At 45.6% G+C, this 18,053-nt stretch overlaps 1 protein-coding gene across 6 annotated transcripts in view; it reads right to left on the bottom strand.

Annotated features, from left to right (window-relative positions):
- Positions 1 to 9,379: 9,379 nt before the first annotated feature.
- The window catches only part of ADNP (activity dependent neuroprotector homeobox), a 30,002-nt gene continuing 21,328 nt past the window's right edge, over positions 9,380 to 18,053 (bottom strand). For all 6 annotated transcript variants that reach the window (XM_086331354.1, XM_086331355.1, XM_086331350.1 and 3 more), the window contains 2 exons: positions 16,937 to 17,029; positions 9,380 to 13,788 (listed from right to left, as the gene is read on the bottom strand). In XM_086331354.1, the coding sequence (XP_086187480.1) occupies positions 10,681 to 13,788; positions 16,937 to 17,029 (3,201 nt within the window). In that variant the 3' untranslated portion in view covers positions 9,380 to 10,680. The remainder of the gene's footprint in view (positions 13,789 to 16,936; positions 17,030 to 18,053) is intronic.

Below are 18,053 nucleotides of genomic sequence, written 5' to 3'. Positions count from 1 at the left end.
TGAAGCCCTCGCTTCAAGTAGAGCCAGTGTTTCTGTATACAGATAATTTTGTAAACTTATTTTAAAACGTTGAGACCTTATTATCCATTACTGAAGTATAAATCCAGTGTTGAGGTCACTGAACCTTCGCACACTGAACACATCTGCCTGGCCCTCACCCCGTCTAGAAGCGCGCACTCCTTGTCCGAAGCCCCTCCTGCTCCCTTCCAACCACCCAACCCCGACCCCCCCGCCCCAAGCTAACAGCATCCTGACATCTCACAGCGCACACGGGGCTGCTGTCTGGGCTTCTGTTCTGTCCCTGGAGGCAGACTGGCGTGTGCAGGCTCAGCGTGGCGGCTTTGTGCCCGCTCGCGCGGCTGCCGCCGAGTCTGTGGGCAGCGTCCCTGCGGCTGCTGACCGTTCGTTGTCATGGCTGCGTTATATTGAGCAGGACTGTTTTTAACGAAGAGAGAAGCTTAGACCCTTCCCGGTGCCCCGGTCTGCTGAGGGAGAGTGGAGAGTCGATGGGAAGTTCGTTTTTCAGACAAGCGGCGAGGGCACACGTTTCTGGAAAACCAGGGATGTGTTGATGGCTGGAGACACCCATGCTTCTTTCTCCTTCCAAAGCCTGGACCGAGGGCCCGGGAGAGGCAGGTGGGGGTCACGTGATCAAGCCACAGCCGCAAAGTGTCCTGAAGTAGAGACCCGCAGGCCCAGGGCTCAGAGCCCTCGCCTCCTGCAGCTCTGGGCCGGTGGCTCTGGGCTCGTGGCTTGCCCTCTCTGAGCCCAGCCTCCTCCCCAGTAAGAGGCAGAGAATAAGGGCGCCTGCCTCTGGGGCTGCAGTGAGGGAGCGATGACCTGTGTCGGGGCCTGGCTATGGGTGCTGGGCAGCAGGGGGCTGTGACGGTGACGGGGCTGGGCCGGGGAAGGGCCGACTGGCCTGTGTTTCTTGGTGGGCTCTTGGCATCCAAGGGCCCGGGCCTTGGGAACGGCCCTACCTTTCAGCGTAAGGAGGAGGCAATGGCGAGTGAGAGCTGCGGAGTCCTACTCCACCTAGCCGACTCTGCTGTCCGGGGACTGTTTGTAGGGTCACCCCCACACCCCCAGGGCAGTGAGGAGGGGTGAGTTTCCTTGACAGCATCTATGGGGAGACGGTGACTCATGAGCTAGAATTGGTTTCCCAAGTTTCCTGGAGTTGCAGTACCAAACAATGAAATTTTAGGGACGCTTGGAGACATTGAGCGGGAGGGCGAGCCAGGGCACAGGGCCTGCTAGGAATCGCTGACTTCGGTCCTCTGAGCAGCTGAGGTGCTGGCCTGGGGCCAGGTACCCTGACGGGCGTCATCTTCAAAACAAGTGTCGGATGTCTCCTGGCAAGTCGACGAAAGCCCTGGTGGGTCAAACCCACCAAGGGTCAAACCCCTTGGAGGGTCAAACCCAAAGGCCACGGCAAGGGTCACTTTGCAGCCAGGGAAAGGGCGATCTTCGTCTTTTTCCTTCTTTGGTGGTTGTTTTCGGACAGGGGTGCCGGAACCTAGGCCATTGTGAGTCTTCAGAAGAGCTAGGTCCTTTGATCATTCCCACGCTCGCCATGGATGTGAACTTCACATCTGTCCAGAGCAAGAGGTTTCAGAACGGTGGCCCACAGGTTGGCAGAACCGTGTGGTTTGCCCTAAACTGTTTCAAAATTGTTTTCATGTTGAGACAACGCGGTTACCATCTGGAAAAAATAAAGTGAGTTCCATACCTCACTCTGTACACCAGGAACAGTTCCAAAATTCCAAATGGATTAAGGAGGAGTTCAATGTGTAAAGTGAATTTATAGAATAAGGAGGCAGAAACATTGGAGAATCATAAAAAATCCAGGAGCCATAGAAGAAAATTGTGATATTTAAAAAGTTTAAATTTTCTGCATGGCAAAAACAAGCAGAAAATCCAACCAAAAAATAAAAAATAAAAACAAAACAACAGAATTCTAACCAAATGCAAAAGCCAAATGACAAACTAGGAAAATATGTTTGCAGCTTGTACTACAAAGGGATGATCCCCCTAATATATAAACATCTCCTACAAATAAATAAGAGGAAAGAAACCCCCCAAAATAGCAAAGAATATGAATACGTGTTTCACAGAAAAGACTATGCAAAAGGCATTTTCAAAATATGAAAAGATATGAACCTCAATCTGCGAGTATGAAAGAATATTGAATACTCAGTTTTCATTTATCACGCTGGCAAAAGTAAAATGTTTTTGATGACACTGTTAGTGAAATCTTGAAGAAAGGTGCATTCTTATACATTGGTGGTGGGACACGATTCTCATGGAGGTCCACGGGCAGTGCCTATCCAAGTTAGAAATGTATGTGCTCTTAGACAATGTACATACCCAGTTCCATCCCTAGAGATCTAGCCTCCCAATATACACACACAAGAGAAATGATAAATGCAAAAATTTATTCACGGCACATTGAAATAGCAAGAGATGGGACAGAATCTAAGTGTCCATCAACTAGGGATTGGCTCAGTTATAGTACCGCCACACATGCATGGGTGGGGGGATCCTGTGAAGATGTAAAAGTTGGATTAGGAGTTCTTTACGATTTGGTGTGGAGAATCCCCAAAACCAAAGTGGAAGAAGAAGGACACGATATGCTATCGTCTGTGTAAGAAAGGAAAGCGCTAAAGTTCTCTGGGAGGATAAACAAATATTTGAAAATGGTGAACATTCTGCTTTCGGTGAGATGTGGGCTTTCCATTTTTATTTTATACTTTTTGATATTTCGATGTTTCCCTATTCAAAAAATTTGATTAAAATAAGTTGCTAGCAATTAAAAATCAGGACATTTCTCATGAAGAACTGGATTTTCAGCTTCTACTCAGAAACTAAAATATGGCAGTATTGGGTTCATATTCTTGCCGGACAATAAAGTTGAGTCCCTTTAGAAGGGCCTCACTCTCCATGTTTCTCTTGTATCCAGATTATCTCACTAATTTCTCTACATGCCTGGACTCACTGGTATTTGCATTTGCAGAAGTCCTCAACAAATTATTAGCAGACTGAATCCAGAAACATTATACACCATGAGGATTATACACCATGACCAAGTGGACTATCTCCAAGGGATACAAGGTGGGTTTAACACCTTAAAATCAATCAGTGCAACACACTTGGATGAATAAAGTAAAAAAAACTTCACATAGATGTTTATGGTCATCTCCATAGATGCATGAAAAAGCATTTGACAAAACTCAATGTCCATTCATCATAAAAGCGCTATTTCTTGGGGTCAAAAGGGGAGTTCCAGAGAAGAGGTGAGAAGCTGGGCAGACACCCCTAAAGGGGTCTGTTTCCAGGACTATCAGTTCTTCCAAGACAACCTGTTGACCGAGGCACCTGGAGGCCTCAGGGCATCTCCCTCTCCATCTTCAAACAAAATTCCGCTTTGTGCTTTGTGTCCTGGTCAAGAGCACAACCATCTTTGGGTTTACAAGAATTCAAAGCGATTATGACTGAGCAGCTGTCACAGAATTTCCTCTCTGAGCCCCGTGTGTTCGCTGTAGACATAAAATCATCAGAATTCATCTTATCAGGAAGCACCATCTGGATGCATTTTAGCCTTGCAAGCAGCTGGGCAGGGCCGGTGGCCGGAGCCTTGCTTCTGCTTTCTTTACTGGGACTTCTGACGACTGTGCTTTGCTGTCGGCCCGTGATGCCGAGTTTGAGGAAGGAGATGGATAGATGGCTGCTGGGGGCATGTATCAGGAGAATGGCAAGATTCCCTCAAGGCACCAAGTCAAGCCAAGCCTGAATGCTGGAGGTCGGCCCCTCAACCGGAAGGACTTCCTCATGGGGTCATCCAGGGAGCAGCACCATCATACATGCTAACGGTCAGTGTTTCATCAGCAAGGCTCTTCCAGGGGGAGATGTGCCCGAGGAGCGGGCATAGGAGACCTGGAGGAGCACCCTGGATGATGAAGTCTGTGCTTTTCTTTTGGGCACCAGGGCTGGGGTGGCTGCAGCAGTGACCTCTCCTGCAGTAAGGGTGCCCTGTGTACACCCACGGTCTCCTCATGGCTCCCAGGGAACTGTGGAGACATCAGGCCATCAGCTGCACACGTGCTGTTTTCTGCACACAAACTGCACCTCTGGGTGTAGAGACGGGGGTTCTCAGGCTGTCCGGCGAGGGTATGTTTGTTGAATGGAGAGAAATAAAATCAGTGGTCTTACCCAGGAGACCACTGGTAGCAAAGAGATGAACTGCGGAAGGTTCATGCTGTAGCATCATTCACTTGTGTCTTTAGAATGGTGGGAAAAAATTTAAAATAATTTAAAAAAGGGACTTCCCTGGTGGTCCAGCGGTTAGGATTTTGCACTTCCACTGCAGGGGGACACAAGTTTGATCCCTGGTCGGGGACTAAGATCCCACATGCCAGAAGGCACGACCAAAGAAAAAAAAGAATGGTGGTTCTCCGGCTTACTTGTCCTTTGAAGTCAGCTGGGCCATAGCCTGTGACCAACTACATCAGAATCTCTGGGGGAGGGTCCTCAGGATCTCTAAGTGTTAAAACTCCCCAGGTGATTTGGAGACGCAGCCGGTTCTGGGACATGTTTTCCAAGAGCAGTTAAGAAAAATCTCAAGGTTTCCTTTGAAGAGTGTCGAGACCTCAATATCCGTTTCACATCCTCCCGAGTGTAATTGGGTTTGAGTTGGTTTCTGGCTTGAGTTGAACCGATTCTGCCTCAGCTCCAGAGATGGGTACTGCCTGATCTAAGCCCATCCAGGTGAACCTAGCTCACAGTGACTCACCGAGGTAGTTCTGGTCTAAGCCTTGTTTGGTGATGTTTAGTCACTAAGTCGGAGAAGGCAACGGCACCCCACTCCAGTACTCTTGCCTGGAAAATCCCATGGATGGAGGAGCCTGGTAGGCTGCAGTCCATGGGGTTGTGAAGAGTTGGACACAACTGAGCAACTTCAGTTTCACTTTTCACTTTCATGCATTGGAGAAGGAAATGGCAACCCACTCCAGTGTTCTTGCCTGGAGAATCCCAAGGACAGGGGAGCCTGGTGGGCTGCCATCTATGGGGTCCCACAGAGTCGGACACGACTAAAGTCACTTAGCAGCAGCAGTCACTAAGCAGTGCCCGACTCTCTTGCGACCCCATGGACTGCAGCCTGCCAGGCTCCTCTGGCTATGGGATTTCCCAGGCAGAAATACTGGAGTGGGTGGTCATTTCCTTTTCCAGGGGCTCTTTCCTTCCCATGGATTGAACCCAAGTCTCCTGCACTGGCAGGCTTTTTTTTTTTTAACCACTGAGCCACCAGGGAAGCCCATCTTAAGCCTACCAGCATGGAAACTGGTTCTGGAATGGTCCAATTGGCCCCAAGTTCAGGACCCTTGCTCAGTAGCGAGGGAGGCGATGCCCTCTCTCAGGGCAGGTGAATGGGAAGCAACAAGAACGCCAGGGTGCCTGCTTAGAATGAAGGTGACCAGGCGGGTGGCAGGACCAGAAGACAAGAGGCCCGGAGGCCCTGCCCGCATCGCTGAGCAGCCTGCCTTCTTTGGGCACCACGGCTGCTTGCGTTTTCCTTTGTGAAAAGCCCAATCTGAGTTGGAGTTCCCGTAACTGCCAATGAGAGTCCTATGTCATAAAAAGGAGTCTAAAACCAGGTAAGAAGAGTTGGGTACTCACTGATGGGCAGAGACTTCCCTGGGAAACACTGAACGGGAGCCATCTGTTGACAAATGGGTTTGGTGCCATCTGGCATGCGTTAGGTAACACGAGTCCACAGAGACATATCCAATTTTTCCAGTCTTGCCTGGGTCAAGGAAAAGGTCTCATCTTGGTGCTAGTCTGCCCTGGATCCCTCTGATTTTCCTTTTTAACCAACAAAGCAAGTCTCGGGCTCACAGCCCTCGGCAAGCGATGGCAGGTGGCACAGTTTCAGTCTTAACGTTTTGCCTTGTGTTTTCAGGGGTGCTACCATTAATAGCAAAGCACGCTGGTTGGACTTTTCTTGCAAAAATAATTTTCCCTTCTAAAAAGGGGAGTTGAAACATACCAAGTATGTAAAGCAGCTGTTAGGCAGATGTGGCAAAAATGACGAAGATGGCAGTGTGAATGAGTCGTTTGGGAGACACTGTGCTGGGGAAAGTAGGTGTTGGTTTAAAACCCGGGGCTCACGTGTCTTTGTGTTCACAGCAGGGAAAGCCTTTCTCAAGAGGGTAGTCTTCAGCCAGAATCAGGGCTGGATGGTGTGGCTGGGAAACCCAGGGGCTGTGGACTCTGATAGCCTGGGTCCAAATAAGCATCTCCTCTCTGCCAGGTGGAGTCTTGGGACAAATTGGCTTTGCTCAAGCATCATGTCCTGGGAACTAACACTCCTTTTACAATACTTTTTTTGAGGGGGTGGGGGTGTGAGGCAGGACTGTTTTGAGGATTCAAATTATCTTGGCATCTAGTGCCCTGCAACTAAACACTTCTGCGATGTTTGGAAAGTTCTTGTTGAGTCAATATGTGCTCAGGATGTGTGGTGAGCTTGGGGCGATTTTATGAACAGTGTCAAACTCCTGGGAAAGGTGGAATCTCACCCCTGGCCTGGAGGACTCTGTATTTAAGCCTCTGGAGTCCTCTCCCCCGGGGGAAGCCAATACCAATAGAGCCAGCCCAGCAGATGCAGCCGTGCAGGCATCTTTTCACCTGCCATCCTCAACGCGGGGTCTTAAAAGTTTTGACTCCCAGATGGCTGTCCCTCTTACACAGCTGTTGCCTTCTGCTTCAGGCCTGATGGCGACAGATCACATGCGTGCTTTGGAAAAGGTCTTTATTTCTAGCCTCTTGCTTTATCAGCTTCCAGGTGAACAATCTGCTATCAGGATATCCATTTTGTTTCACTTGGTAGTAAGAAGACATTAATAAAGGTACAGCCAAATCTTTGCAACAACCAGTTTAGGTTTGAATGCCTTTACGCCTTTCTAGGGGGTACTGATGGTGTCCTGCTGCGAGCGTGGCGGTTGGTTTGCATCACAGATGCACACTGTACATATGCTGAAAAAAACAGACACCCGCAACACCTCATTTACGCGGTGCAGAGCATGTGTCCTGGAAATCCTGGGGCCCGTCCCTCCTGTATCCTCGTAGCTGGAGCCCTTTGAAAACACGACTCAAGGATTTTCAGGGTATCTGCAGCTATGCCTTACATGCAGATTTTTAAATACAACTCCACTAAGTCGTAATGCCTCTAGGATTCAAGTTCTAGTGAATATTAATTTTTTGAGAGTTTGTTGATGGAAGTAGCAGGATGCAAAGAATTGCCAATACTTTTCCAAATAATCATTTTGTGCAAGTTTTGATCCATTTTTGAGCTAACCCAGTAGCAGTTGGTAGAAAACACCTTTTTATCTTTTAACTTGCCTGTCTGGTTTATCTCAGTCTTTTTCTAGATCACGTCAAGGCGGCCCTTTAATAACTGGTATGTCGGAATGCATTTCAGTTTGGTGAGAGCAGTCTCTTGCCTTAATTTTTGGTCCTCTGGGGGTTGAGGAGTTATGTTCCTACATGACACTTTGGTGAAACATGCCTGCAACTGGTGCCAGGCCAATAAGCTACTGGGTGGGTTAGAAATAAGTGTCAAATGGGTTGAAAAGACCATTGCCTAAGGGAGGGGCAGAAGGCTGACCAGCTGCTCTGTGGAATCCAGATTCAGCATGCTCTACCTAACTTCTTGGTAAAAATCAGATCCATCACTCAGGCTAAGTGGCTCTCAAGCTGTAGTGTCAAGATGATCTGGGAGCCCCACCTTAAGATTTAGTCCACAGAGCAGGGAGACACCCGTCTATATGGCGGTACTCATTTGGCAAAAGCAAGGTGAATCGCCCCTAGAGAAGTGTTTCAGGTGGGGCATTCCTCAATCTTTGATATAAATCATTTTCAAATCTTTTTGCTCCCTTTTGAAGAAGTGTGAATCTTTACAAGTGGCTAGACAGACACAGCCATGGGGGTTGGGAAGGGGAGGAAGGGGCATTTCCTTTTCTGCTTGGAATTTAAGAGGGAACAAAGAGCTGTTTGCTGAAGACCCTCGTACTACTCAATGGTAAGGAACCAAAGATGGGACAAGAAAATGCTTCTACGTGCTGAAACGGGAGAGAAACCACAGTGCTTACTCAGTTTGAGTCTGGAACTTCTGGCCACAGAGGGCAAAAAGTGCTCTGGAATTTTGTTTTTCCTTGTTCAAAAGAAAATCTACAGGATTATTCAGTCTACAGTTATAGACCCTCTCTAATTAGAAGATGGCAGAAAGCCAGCTTTTCTTTCCAGATTATTCCAAAAGCAAACAGTAGCAACGGCATTGTTTTAAAATGGCTTTTATTGAGACACTTTCAGGACTTCTCCAACAGTTTTTACTGGGGAATCTTTATTTCCAGTCCTTAGGTGGCTAAACTCTTTTCCCCCTGCTGACAAGGCCCACTCACACCACCACAGCACAGAAGCGTCCTCATCTCTCTGCTCAAATGTCCAGCCCGGAGCACACCTCCCCACCCTCAACCCCTATACTGCACAAGTCTCACTAGTACTTCATGTAGGACTCACAAGACCAGGCTAAATTCTTCCTATTAGGCAGAGTAATTTCAAAGCAAATGTGAGATGGCTTAAATGCAGGTAAGACATGTTCTCAACGCCACCTTTTCTGATTAGGTAATCTGCAGCATCTTGGATGTCCACAGAATTTATAATCTATCTGTGTGACAGTTTAAAATAGCTCAAAAAAAAAAAAAAAAAAATTAGCTCCGTGCCAGCTCCAAACACCCTGAAGGTTCTAGTCCATTCTTGTGCTTTCTCCTATATTGTTCTGAGAGGCACAGCTTTACATTTTGGGGGGAGGCTGGTCAAACTTTTGCTCTCGGGTAACAAAAGCGTTAAACTGAACTTTCTGGAGTCTTAGAAATCATGGAAACTAGTCCACTTCAGAACTCTTTAAGCCAATGTCCCTGAAAGGTGACTGACCAGCCTCCGCATGGACTAAAGAGCATCCATCCCGTCATGTTACCACCACCAAACACACTGGACCACTTCTGCCACCTCCTAACTCCCTGTTCTTTGGTACGGGGTCACTCGCGCCCTACCAGTTCCTGCATCTTGATAGCCCCCAGAACATGTGCTCTCCAAAGCCTTTCTCTTAATAGCAAGATGGTCCAGAGTTAAAAGAAGAGTAGTTGCCTGGTTAGTACAACTGTTCCCATTATGAAGTGAAAACTAACATGGACTTCATTTAGAAGAAAGAACACCAGGGTAGTAAGATTCTGCTTGCAAATCAATGCTTATTTATGTTTACATCCTTTATCACTGAGACATTTACATATCTAAGCAGGTTCTGATCCTTAACAACAGGGGACCTGAAAAAATTCAAGGATGTTTATTTTAGTGATTAAAAAGGTAACAGACAAAAGCCAAACCGAACCAAAGAATGTGTAACAAGAGCCTTGAGAGAAAGCGTTCTTTATGCCATTCCTGGTCTTCCACAAGCTTCCTCGGTGGCTGTGCCTCCTTCTCTGATGAGGCATCAACTGGTACAAGATGTGACGGACACAGAGGACTGGAGGTGTAATAACGCAAGTAAGTATCTACATTAAGCACAATACAGCAATTTATTTAGATGCTTAAAATGAATACAAAGGGAAATAAAGATCACAAAATTATACATACTACAACAGTGTGTCATATATTAGATGGTATAAATGAATACACCAGGGTGGTGTTTAACTAAAGATAAAACTAAATATCCAAAAAGCAGCACTCATTGGCCTGCTGCTTCAACACAACACACTTCCATACAGATCTAAAAGGTGTCAAAATTAGTCGCTGCAAAGTCAATTCTTGCATGTGATTTTTAGCTTAAAAGATTTCAGAAAACATCTGAAATACCAGTTTTTGTTTTTGTCAGCTGTAATGTCAAGGATATTCAGAACAAGAAAAATTCTATAATACAAGAGAGTCCAGATATATATCTTACGTGGCTGGCCTCTGTCGCGAGATTGTACAAGGTTATGTGCAAAAACTAAGTCTGTCCCGAAGTCCACACTAGCGTAGTTTCAGGCTTTTGCTAGGTCAGCTAGATACAGCGCTTATTACACAGCAAGGGCAACACTAAAAAAGAAAAGAGTCTATGATGGGTACACAGTAACAGTATCGTAAGCTTCACTTGAATAGGTCTAAAAGACTGTACAAATATACATTTCAACTATTCAGAATGAATACATGAAAAAAATTGATTTCCCCGAAGTCTACTGTACACACTGGACTGGTAGCTTGTGTGCTGGCCCTGCACGACCATTGTAATCAGGAGAATGCTTCTCAAGGACGTCCAACCAGACACTGTTTTACAGAGGGAAAGAAATGGTGAGACGGCAGATAAAACAAACCTCTGCTTTTTCTCATGTGCGTTCATGAGCCACCAGCTTATTGGTTTTTCACATTTAGTTACTGTGTCTGTCACAGAGCGTTCTAAAGCCAAGATCAGCCAATCACGTGTCACAGACTTAGAAATGACCACTGGGACTGGAGTGGCCACATGTCCCCACCGCCTGATGACCCGGCACTCGAAAGGCAGTACCAGTTAGAACACAGCTTTGCAGTCGTAACTGAAAGGAGAACAGAGTTCCAGGCCGCAGCATTTGTCACCAAGGCCCGAGAGGCCGGCCCTTAAGCCTGCTGGCTGCTCAGTTTGACCCCCGTCAAGCTGCCGTGCATCGGGTCGGCCACCCCGTCGGCCATGCTGTCAAACTGCTCCCCATCCTCACTGTCAATGGTGCTGTTCTGCCACTCGATCTGTGGGGTGGATAAGCGCTCATCGTTTTCAGTGGCATTCTTCCACTGTGACTGGTCCTTGGACCAAAACCCTTCAACTTTTCCATAGGAACTATTCTTCCACTTCAACTGCTCTCTGTCTCCTTGCACGGTAGCCTTTTTTTTGGCAGCTGGCTTACTGCTCCTCGCGTCTTCACTCTGGGAAGACTCATCGGACCAGGTTCCTGCTTTCATCTCACACGTGTTGTCCTCAAAGTCTGACACCTGTTGGGAACCAGGGCCGCTCTCAGATGGAGAAGCACCATCTTTCCACTCAACAACATCATCTTGGTCAACCTCACTATCAGAGGCATCATGCATTAGTTTGGTTGGCTCCTCAGTCAAATGAATAGTTTCATATTTTGAACCATCCTCCGCTTTTTGGTCTAGCTTCTCAGATTCTAAAGCATCTTCAGAAATTACCTTCGGTATGTGTTCCTCTGGGTTATCATTAGGGATTTTAGGCTCAACTTCAAAAACAGGGTCAAAGGGGCTGTCACTTCCATTGGATTCTTCCTCCAAATTTTCAAAACTGTCTGAGGAACTGTCATCTTCCTTCCCAAGATTGAGCTTTTTGTCTGCTGTTTTACTAGCATTGACTCTGGAATCCTTCTCATCGTGATTTTCAAAGAGCCACTCAGCATCAAAATCCATCTCATGCTTAACTTTGTTTAGCTCTTTCATGTTGAAGCCCAGTAACACACCAGGCTTGTACTTTTCACAGTCTCTGACACACTTCTTCCTCTTGTTACTAAAATGGGAAGCAATGTCACTCTTCCACAACCATAAGCTTGCCGCCAGCTTCTCAATTTCTCTCCTGGTGGGATAAGGTTGTTTGTTGAAGTATTTTGTTAGGAAGCTTTTCCTGGCTTCATAAGAATCATCTTCATGACCCTTAGGGTCTAAAGCTAAAACAACAGGCTCCTCAGGCTTCTCTTCAAAGAAGCCAGGTGAATCGCTATCTTCATCTAACTTTCGCTTCTTCAGCAAGGGGAACTCCATTTGCTCGTAAGTGCGCTTCACAGGTGCCAGGCCTGGGGACTGGTTAAGCCGCGAAGGTGCATTTGTCTTGTCTTGGCCGTTCTGGGTCTTTCCCACACCCCTGCAGTGAACCAGATGCAGAGTGATGGTGGAGGCGGTCATGTTGCTGGTATACACACCAAGGCAGTGGATGCACTTGTAGGTGAGCTTTTTCTCCACTGGGTGAACCGTCTGAATCACCTGGTGCCTCTCTCGTAAGTGATGTGCAAGTGCGTCAGATATGGGTCCTTTCAGGATTGAAAAGCAAAGAGGGCAGAGGGTTTTCCCGACATCTTTTTTATAGGGCACTGCAGCTTGAGGTGAGCTTTTAACAGGAATATCTGCCTTTTCCTGCACTTTTGGTTGTGGCTTTGGAGGGATGGGTGGGTTATTTTGGGCATGGTAAGCAACAGACTCAGCAGGAGCATCCCTCAGGTTATACGTGGTTACAAGGAGATGGATGTTAGTGTGACTACCCTGCTGCAATGTCAAATCAAAACTCAGAGTAGAATCTGTTTTAGGTCCCATCTCTTCGTCCACGTGAACCATGCGCATGTGAGCCGCCATCTTTTCCACGTCATTGAAGGTTGACCGGCAATACGGACAAGACAGACCATGAATTAGCATGTGGTTGAGCAGAGTGTCTGTGGGCAAATAGCGATTACAGTAAAGGCATTTGCTAGTGAAATTGTGTATTTTCATAATGTAGTTGGCTACTGCTGGGACTTTCTCAGCTTTATGTTCTTTTTCGAAGTGCACGCTATATACATTTTCAGGAAACAGCTCATTACAGATGGTACATATTTTCCACTTCTGAGTTGAGGAAGTATTGGGTGGTGGAGGGCCAGTGGCAGCTGCAGTTGGCTTGGAGCTGGACTGACCTAATACTCTGGATGCCTGTGACTGGGAGAGGGATGGAGACTTTAACTGGCCTGAAGAGAGAGATGGGGCATTCGGAGACTGCAGTGAGTATCTTGCTGGCGCCTGGGTCCTCTGCTCTGACCCAAGACCGTAAGATCTTCCATTTCCACTTGGAAGTAACTGCTTCACAGACTGAGACTGTTGAGGGATGGAAACCGGTGCGTTGCCACCTAGCCCCAGTCTCATTGACTGACCAACGCCATAGCCCTGGCCTACAGATTTGACTCCATAGTTGTTCTGCTGCAGGTGAACATTGGACATCATGTTGACACCTGTGGAATTTAAGTTAGGCTTTGGTATTGAGAGTCGATTCACCATCTGCTGTGATGGCAAAGACCGTACGTTTCCAGAAGCGAGGGAACCAATTCTTGACTGGAGTCCCATGCCCTTCTTCTCTTGAGGTTTGGGAGCAATTAGCATCAGGGGTTTGGATCGGGGAACCACCACATTTGTGTGACCAATCATGGCAGTGACCTGATAGCCTATGCGTTCATGGTCTTCAATGACATGTTGTACCAAAGCTTCGTAAGACTTTGGCATAAAAAGGCATCGCTTGCAGTGAATACTACTTTCCTCCCGGGCATTTGTGCCTAAGGGGACTGCACCATTGAGTGATTTTTCTCCTGCCTTTGCTATGTAAGGTGCTGCCACATGCTGAAAATGTTCCCTGTAAATGTGCTTCCTAACTATTTCATAAAGCGGATCTCGGTAAGTGCACTTCTTACAGTAATAAACCGCTTGCTCTACACTGTCAGCCTGCTTGGGTTTAAGGCCATCACTCTTGCTTTTATCTTTGAAAGTGCTGAGGCTGCTACTTGGTGCGCTGGCGTTTGGAGCATGAAATATTTTAATGTGTGTTTCCAAAGTCTTTTTGTCTGCATTGAACGTACAGTAGGGGCAATTAAGGAGAATCCTGTTTTCAAAGTCTTCACTATGGACATTCCGGAAATGACTTTTGTAGGCAGAGAAAAATTTTGAAGAAAATGGGCAAGCACTGCAGCAAAAAGGTTTTGTCCGATAGTCCTAAAGAAAAGACAAAAACTGGAATCAGAATGCCACTTCAGATAAGCATTAACAGGTTCTAGATTTTTTTCCCCAAGATAGTGTTGAAGAGACAATGCAATTTTTAGAACTGAAACTGTAATGCATTGATCTGAGTAAAACTTCCTTCTGCAAAATGCATAATTTATAAAACATTAGGTTGGTGCAAAGGTAATTGCGGTTTTGGACTGAATTTTAAATCATTATAACTAGGCTCAAACATATTTTTATAAATCAAAATAGGAACCACGACAATCAACACATTTTTGCCAATGAGAAGTAAGTTTGTTTATTCCTGCAGCGTGGTAAACACCTGTGCTTCAGGAGTCAACCAACTCTTGGAAAGCGTTTTCTGCCTCCTGCTGGTTGTGGAAGCGTTTTCCCTGCAAACAGCTGTCAAGATGCTTGAGGAAGTGGCAGTTGGCTGGCAAGAGTCCAGGTGGACACGGCGGCCGAGGCGGACCTTCCGGCATGTGCAGCCTGTGAGCGCCGCTGTGCCACGTGCGCCGGGTGGTGCTGTGCCCGAGAACCCGGCCCTTTCTGCTGACCAGTGCCGGCTGCAGGTGGTCGAGTTTTTGGTGCGTCTCATCGATTTGCTGAGCGTACTTCTTGTAATGATTTCGTCAGGATTCAGAAAGCTACAGTGGATCAGACAGGCAGCAGACCACCAGACTGTGACCACGTTCCTTCTTCGGTGCCAGCATGGCTTTGGGAAGTGCTGTGGAGCTTCCTCTCAGTCCAACCACTGAGCTGGTTGTCACCATCTGTCATATAAAATCCACTTCTTATTGCATGTCACAATCCGATAGAGAAACGGTTCACTGTTGTTGCGCAGAATAAGAGAAGACACTTCAAAACGACTTTTTGATTTTCGGTTAGCTTATCATGAGACACCCACTTATCGAGTTTTTTCACTTTTCCAATTTGCTTCAAATCGTGAACAACTGTAGAATGGGCAATGTTCAGCTCTTTGGCAACTTCTCATGCAGTAAGAAGATCAGCTTCGATGATGGCTCTCACCCGGTCATTGTCAACTTCCTGGTCATTGTCAACTTCCGATGAGTGATCACTACGTTCCTCCAAGGCTCTCGTCTCTTTCACAAAACTTCTTGAACCACCAGTGCACGTACGCTCGTTAGCAGCTCCTGGGCCAAATGCACTGTACTGCTAGTTGACTCCGCTGCTTTACAACCCATTTTGAACACGAATAAGAAAATCACTTGAATTTGCTTTTTGTCTAACATCCTTTCCATAGTCTAAAATAAATATAAACAGCAAGTAATAAGTCATTCACAAAAAAACATAAAGTGAGACATGTGCATTAAAACGTATAACATAACTACATTTATTTAAGTGTATTCCAACAGCAAAGGTAAATTTCAACAATACAAAAACCGCAATTACTTTTGTACCAACCTAATATAAACCCAAATGAAAACGCTGTTGTAAACTAATAAACACTTATTTTGGTGTTACAAATAAAAACTCCATTCAGAATTTTTCCTCAGTGTTTTTAGAAAAGAACAGTCACATTCAGTCACATTTGCTCACTGGTTTAGAGAAACCCAAAGACAAATGGCTTCAAGATAAACATTTTATAATTAGAAAGGACAAAGAATAAGCTAAGCGAAATCACTACAATTACTCTGTAAGTACAGCTGTTAAGTTGCTGAAGGTTCCAGACTCACTATACACTAAAACTCAGGCCCCAAAGTGTTCTAGTGCAATTAGGCCATACAACATAAAGACACACCTTTGATCCTTTCCATCATGGAAAAATTTTCATAGAAAAAAAAGGGCACATTTTCAAAAATTTCAAACATTCCCTCCTCTGATCTAAGTCGAGTGTAGCATTCGGATTTCACTGAGATCAAAACCCCACTGATCTGAAAAGTCAGCTTTCTTCTGTAAGCCACGCTGTTCCTTCTTCTCAAGCAAGAGCAGTTTCAAAAGAAGTAATGAAGTGACAGCTGCTCTGATTCAAATTAAGAAATTAAGTAAAAATTCCTACAGAATGTGGGGAATGCAGGATATTAAAAAGCCAATAAAACAAGCACTGCACAATTTACTAGTGTCAAAGAGCAACTTACAGAAACAGTTCATTAACATCTGTGCAGTTGGTCCTTTCATGATAGAGGAAACACAAGTTTGGTGAGAGGTGATCATTTTTTTCTTATAAAAAATCTACCTTGTTTCAGACACTGGTTACAACCAAAATGAAGTACTGTGCTTTTCCTTCTCTGGTATTGGTAAAACTGAATTAACTAAGTGATGTGTCCTACTGGAAGCTTTCCTATTTTAAGGCTGCTGGTTAATACCCTTTCCTGGGTTATTAATAAGAAAAGAACCAGATGACATCACATTTCTGAGGTGGCATTTAAAAGTACTAACTCCCTGCCAAGTATGTTCCAACGGATGAACAGATAAACAATCCAGAATTCAATCACCACTGAAATAAATGATGGTGCAGTTTGAGTTGATGATCACTTCTCCCTGGGAAGACACATCGCCCGTGGCCCTCTATCTTTTGTTGTAACATCACCTATTGCTATTTGTCGGCACTGCTGGTGCCTTTGATTACCTAATACCGTTTGTAATTCCAATCAGTAACAGTTAAGCTGCCCACCTCTACCACCCTACAGAGCCACCTATCCCACAGCCCGAGTGCTGGCTCAGACTACCCCACAGAGGCTGGGTGACGATACAGACGAGCAAGAAAACCTAAATGGAAGAAAGAGTCCTGACTTCCCCTTTATAGAAAAAAACAAGGACTGCAACACAGAAAAATGATGGATACCCTAGATAAACTGAACACTGGACGGAACACTTGAGAATCAGAAGAACCAGAATACTTTTGGCAGGGTGAGAGGAGGAGAGGGGATTCTGGTGCACACTGGGCGTTACAACTTTGAAGTGACAAACTTTGCTATTCCTCTTACATATAGTTTCAGGACAATGAAAAAAACTAGACCAAAGTTCTTCCTATTTTTCTCTATCTCTCAGGAAAGTATGAAATAATAAATTTTTAACACTTTCCACATTAGGTTGTCTACAAATAATGTAACACTATGAAAGGCCCAGAACTGAAAAGGGGAAACGCTGCCTTGGGGCAGCCTCCCGCGCCGCTTACCTGGTTCTTCGTAAGCGAGGGGTCCCACAGTCCTACATCCTCCCATGTAGTGTTTTTCAAATAAAAGTCATTAGGTTCAAACTGTTTAAAGTCCTAGAAAACAGTGAGAGAAGTTTCAAAAACATGGTATTAATTCTAGCCCAACTTGACATATAAATCCTCTCTCTTACTAGGGCTGGGGAGATGAACAGAAAGTCAACCCCACCCAGAACGAGACAGGAGTCCTAAGGTTCTTAGGAAAAACAAAAGGGCACGTGGGTGTTACAGTGAACACGGTACATCAACTGAACATTCTCCTCATGGTCACCAGGTTTCCAAAGAAACCACTGGAAGCTCTACTTAAGTAAAAAATTAAGCCATGTATTGATACCAAAGCACCCTTCTTAAGAGCTGTACCTCATCAGCTGTAATATTAGAGCAGAGCGTAAGACAGCGACATTCACTCAGTCTTAGCACTACAAATGTGGTATTCTGGTTCCGTGAAGAAAAATGTTCTATGGAGATGGGGGTGGGGTGGGATTGGACTAGAAGGAAAACTCAGGATTTCTGAACCCCCAAAGGAGGACAGCTACTCAAAGAAAGCATGTGATATTATGTTAAATTACTCTTATGTAAAAATTTGACCCCCCCCCCCAAGCTTGAGCTAGGAATATTAAGTTTTATGGTAAAATTCCTCTTGTTCCCAAAAGGTTCACAGTTCAGTGTGGAATATCAAGTATACATAAATATATTCCAGAGTACGTAGTGGGTGTAATAGGGATGAACAAATCAAATGTAGGATAGGAAAAGTACCTTTAATATTTGCACTATTTATTCTTGTGAAGATTACCCCACTGCATGGGAAGTAAATGGACTACTTCATCAGGTAGATCTACCTGTACCTGAAGTATTGGAGAGGGTGTGGAGTGAACTTCCACACTGGGGATGACATAGCTAGAGAAATCCAATTCTGAGAAGCTTTAGTCTTCATGATATGCCCCTAGAGTATGTAAGGGAACCAGGAAAAGAAAACCTGTTGCATGAAGGAAATTGCTTTTTCACTTTCAATTTCTTCCCAACATTTACCAAGTGCCTGTTGCGTGCCCAGCACTGTGCTAGGTGCTGAGGAGACACAGAT

Source organism: Bos grunniens, chromosome 13 (genome assembly GCF_055505025.1).
Source record: "Bos grunniens cultivar Pamir isolate PY7600 chromosome 13, Bosgru_T2T1.0, whole genome shotgun sequence".
Lineage (NCBI taxonomy): Eukaryota > Metazoa > Chordata > Mammalia > Artiodactyla > Bovidae > Bos > Bos grunniens.
The sequence above is the reverse complement of the archived record's forward strand: the minus strand, read 5'-3'. Positions and strand labels throughout refer to the sequence as shown.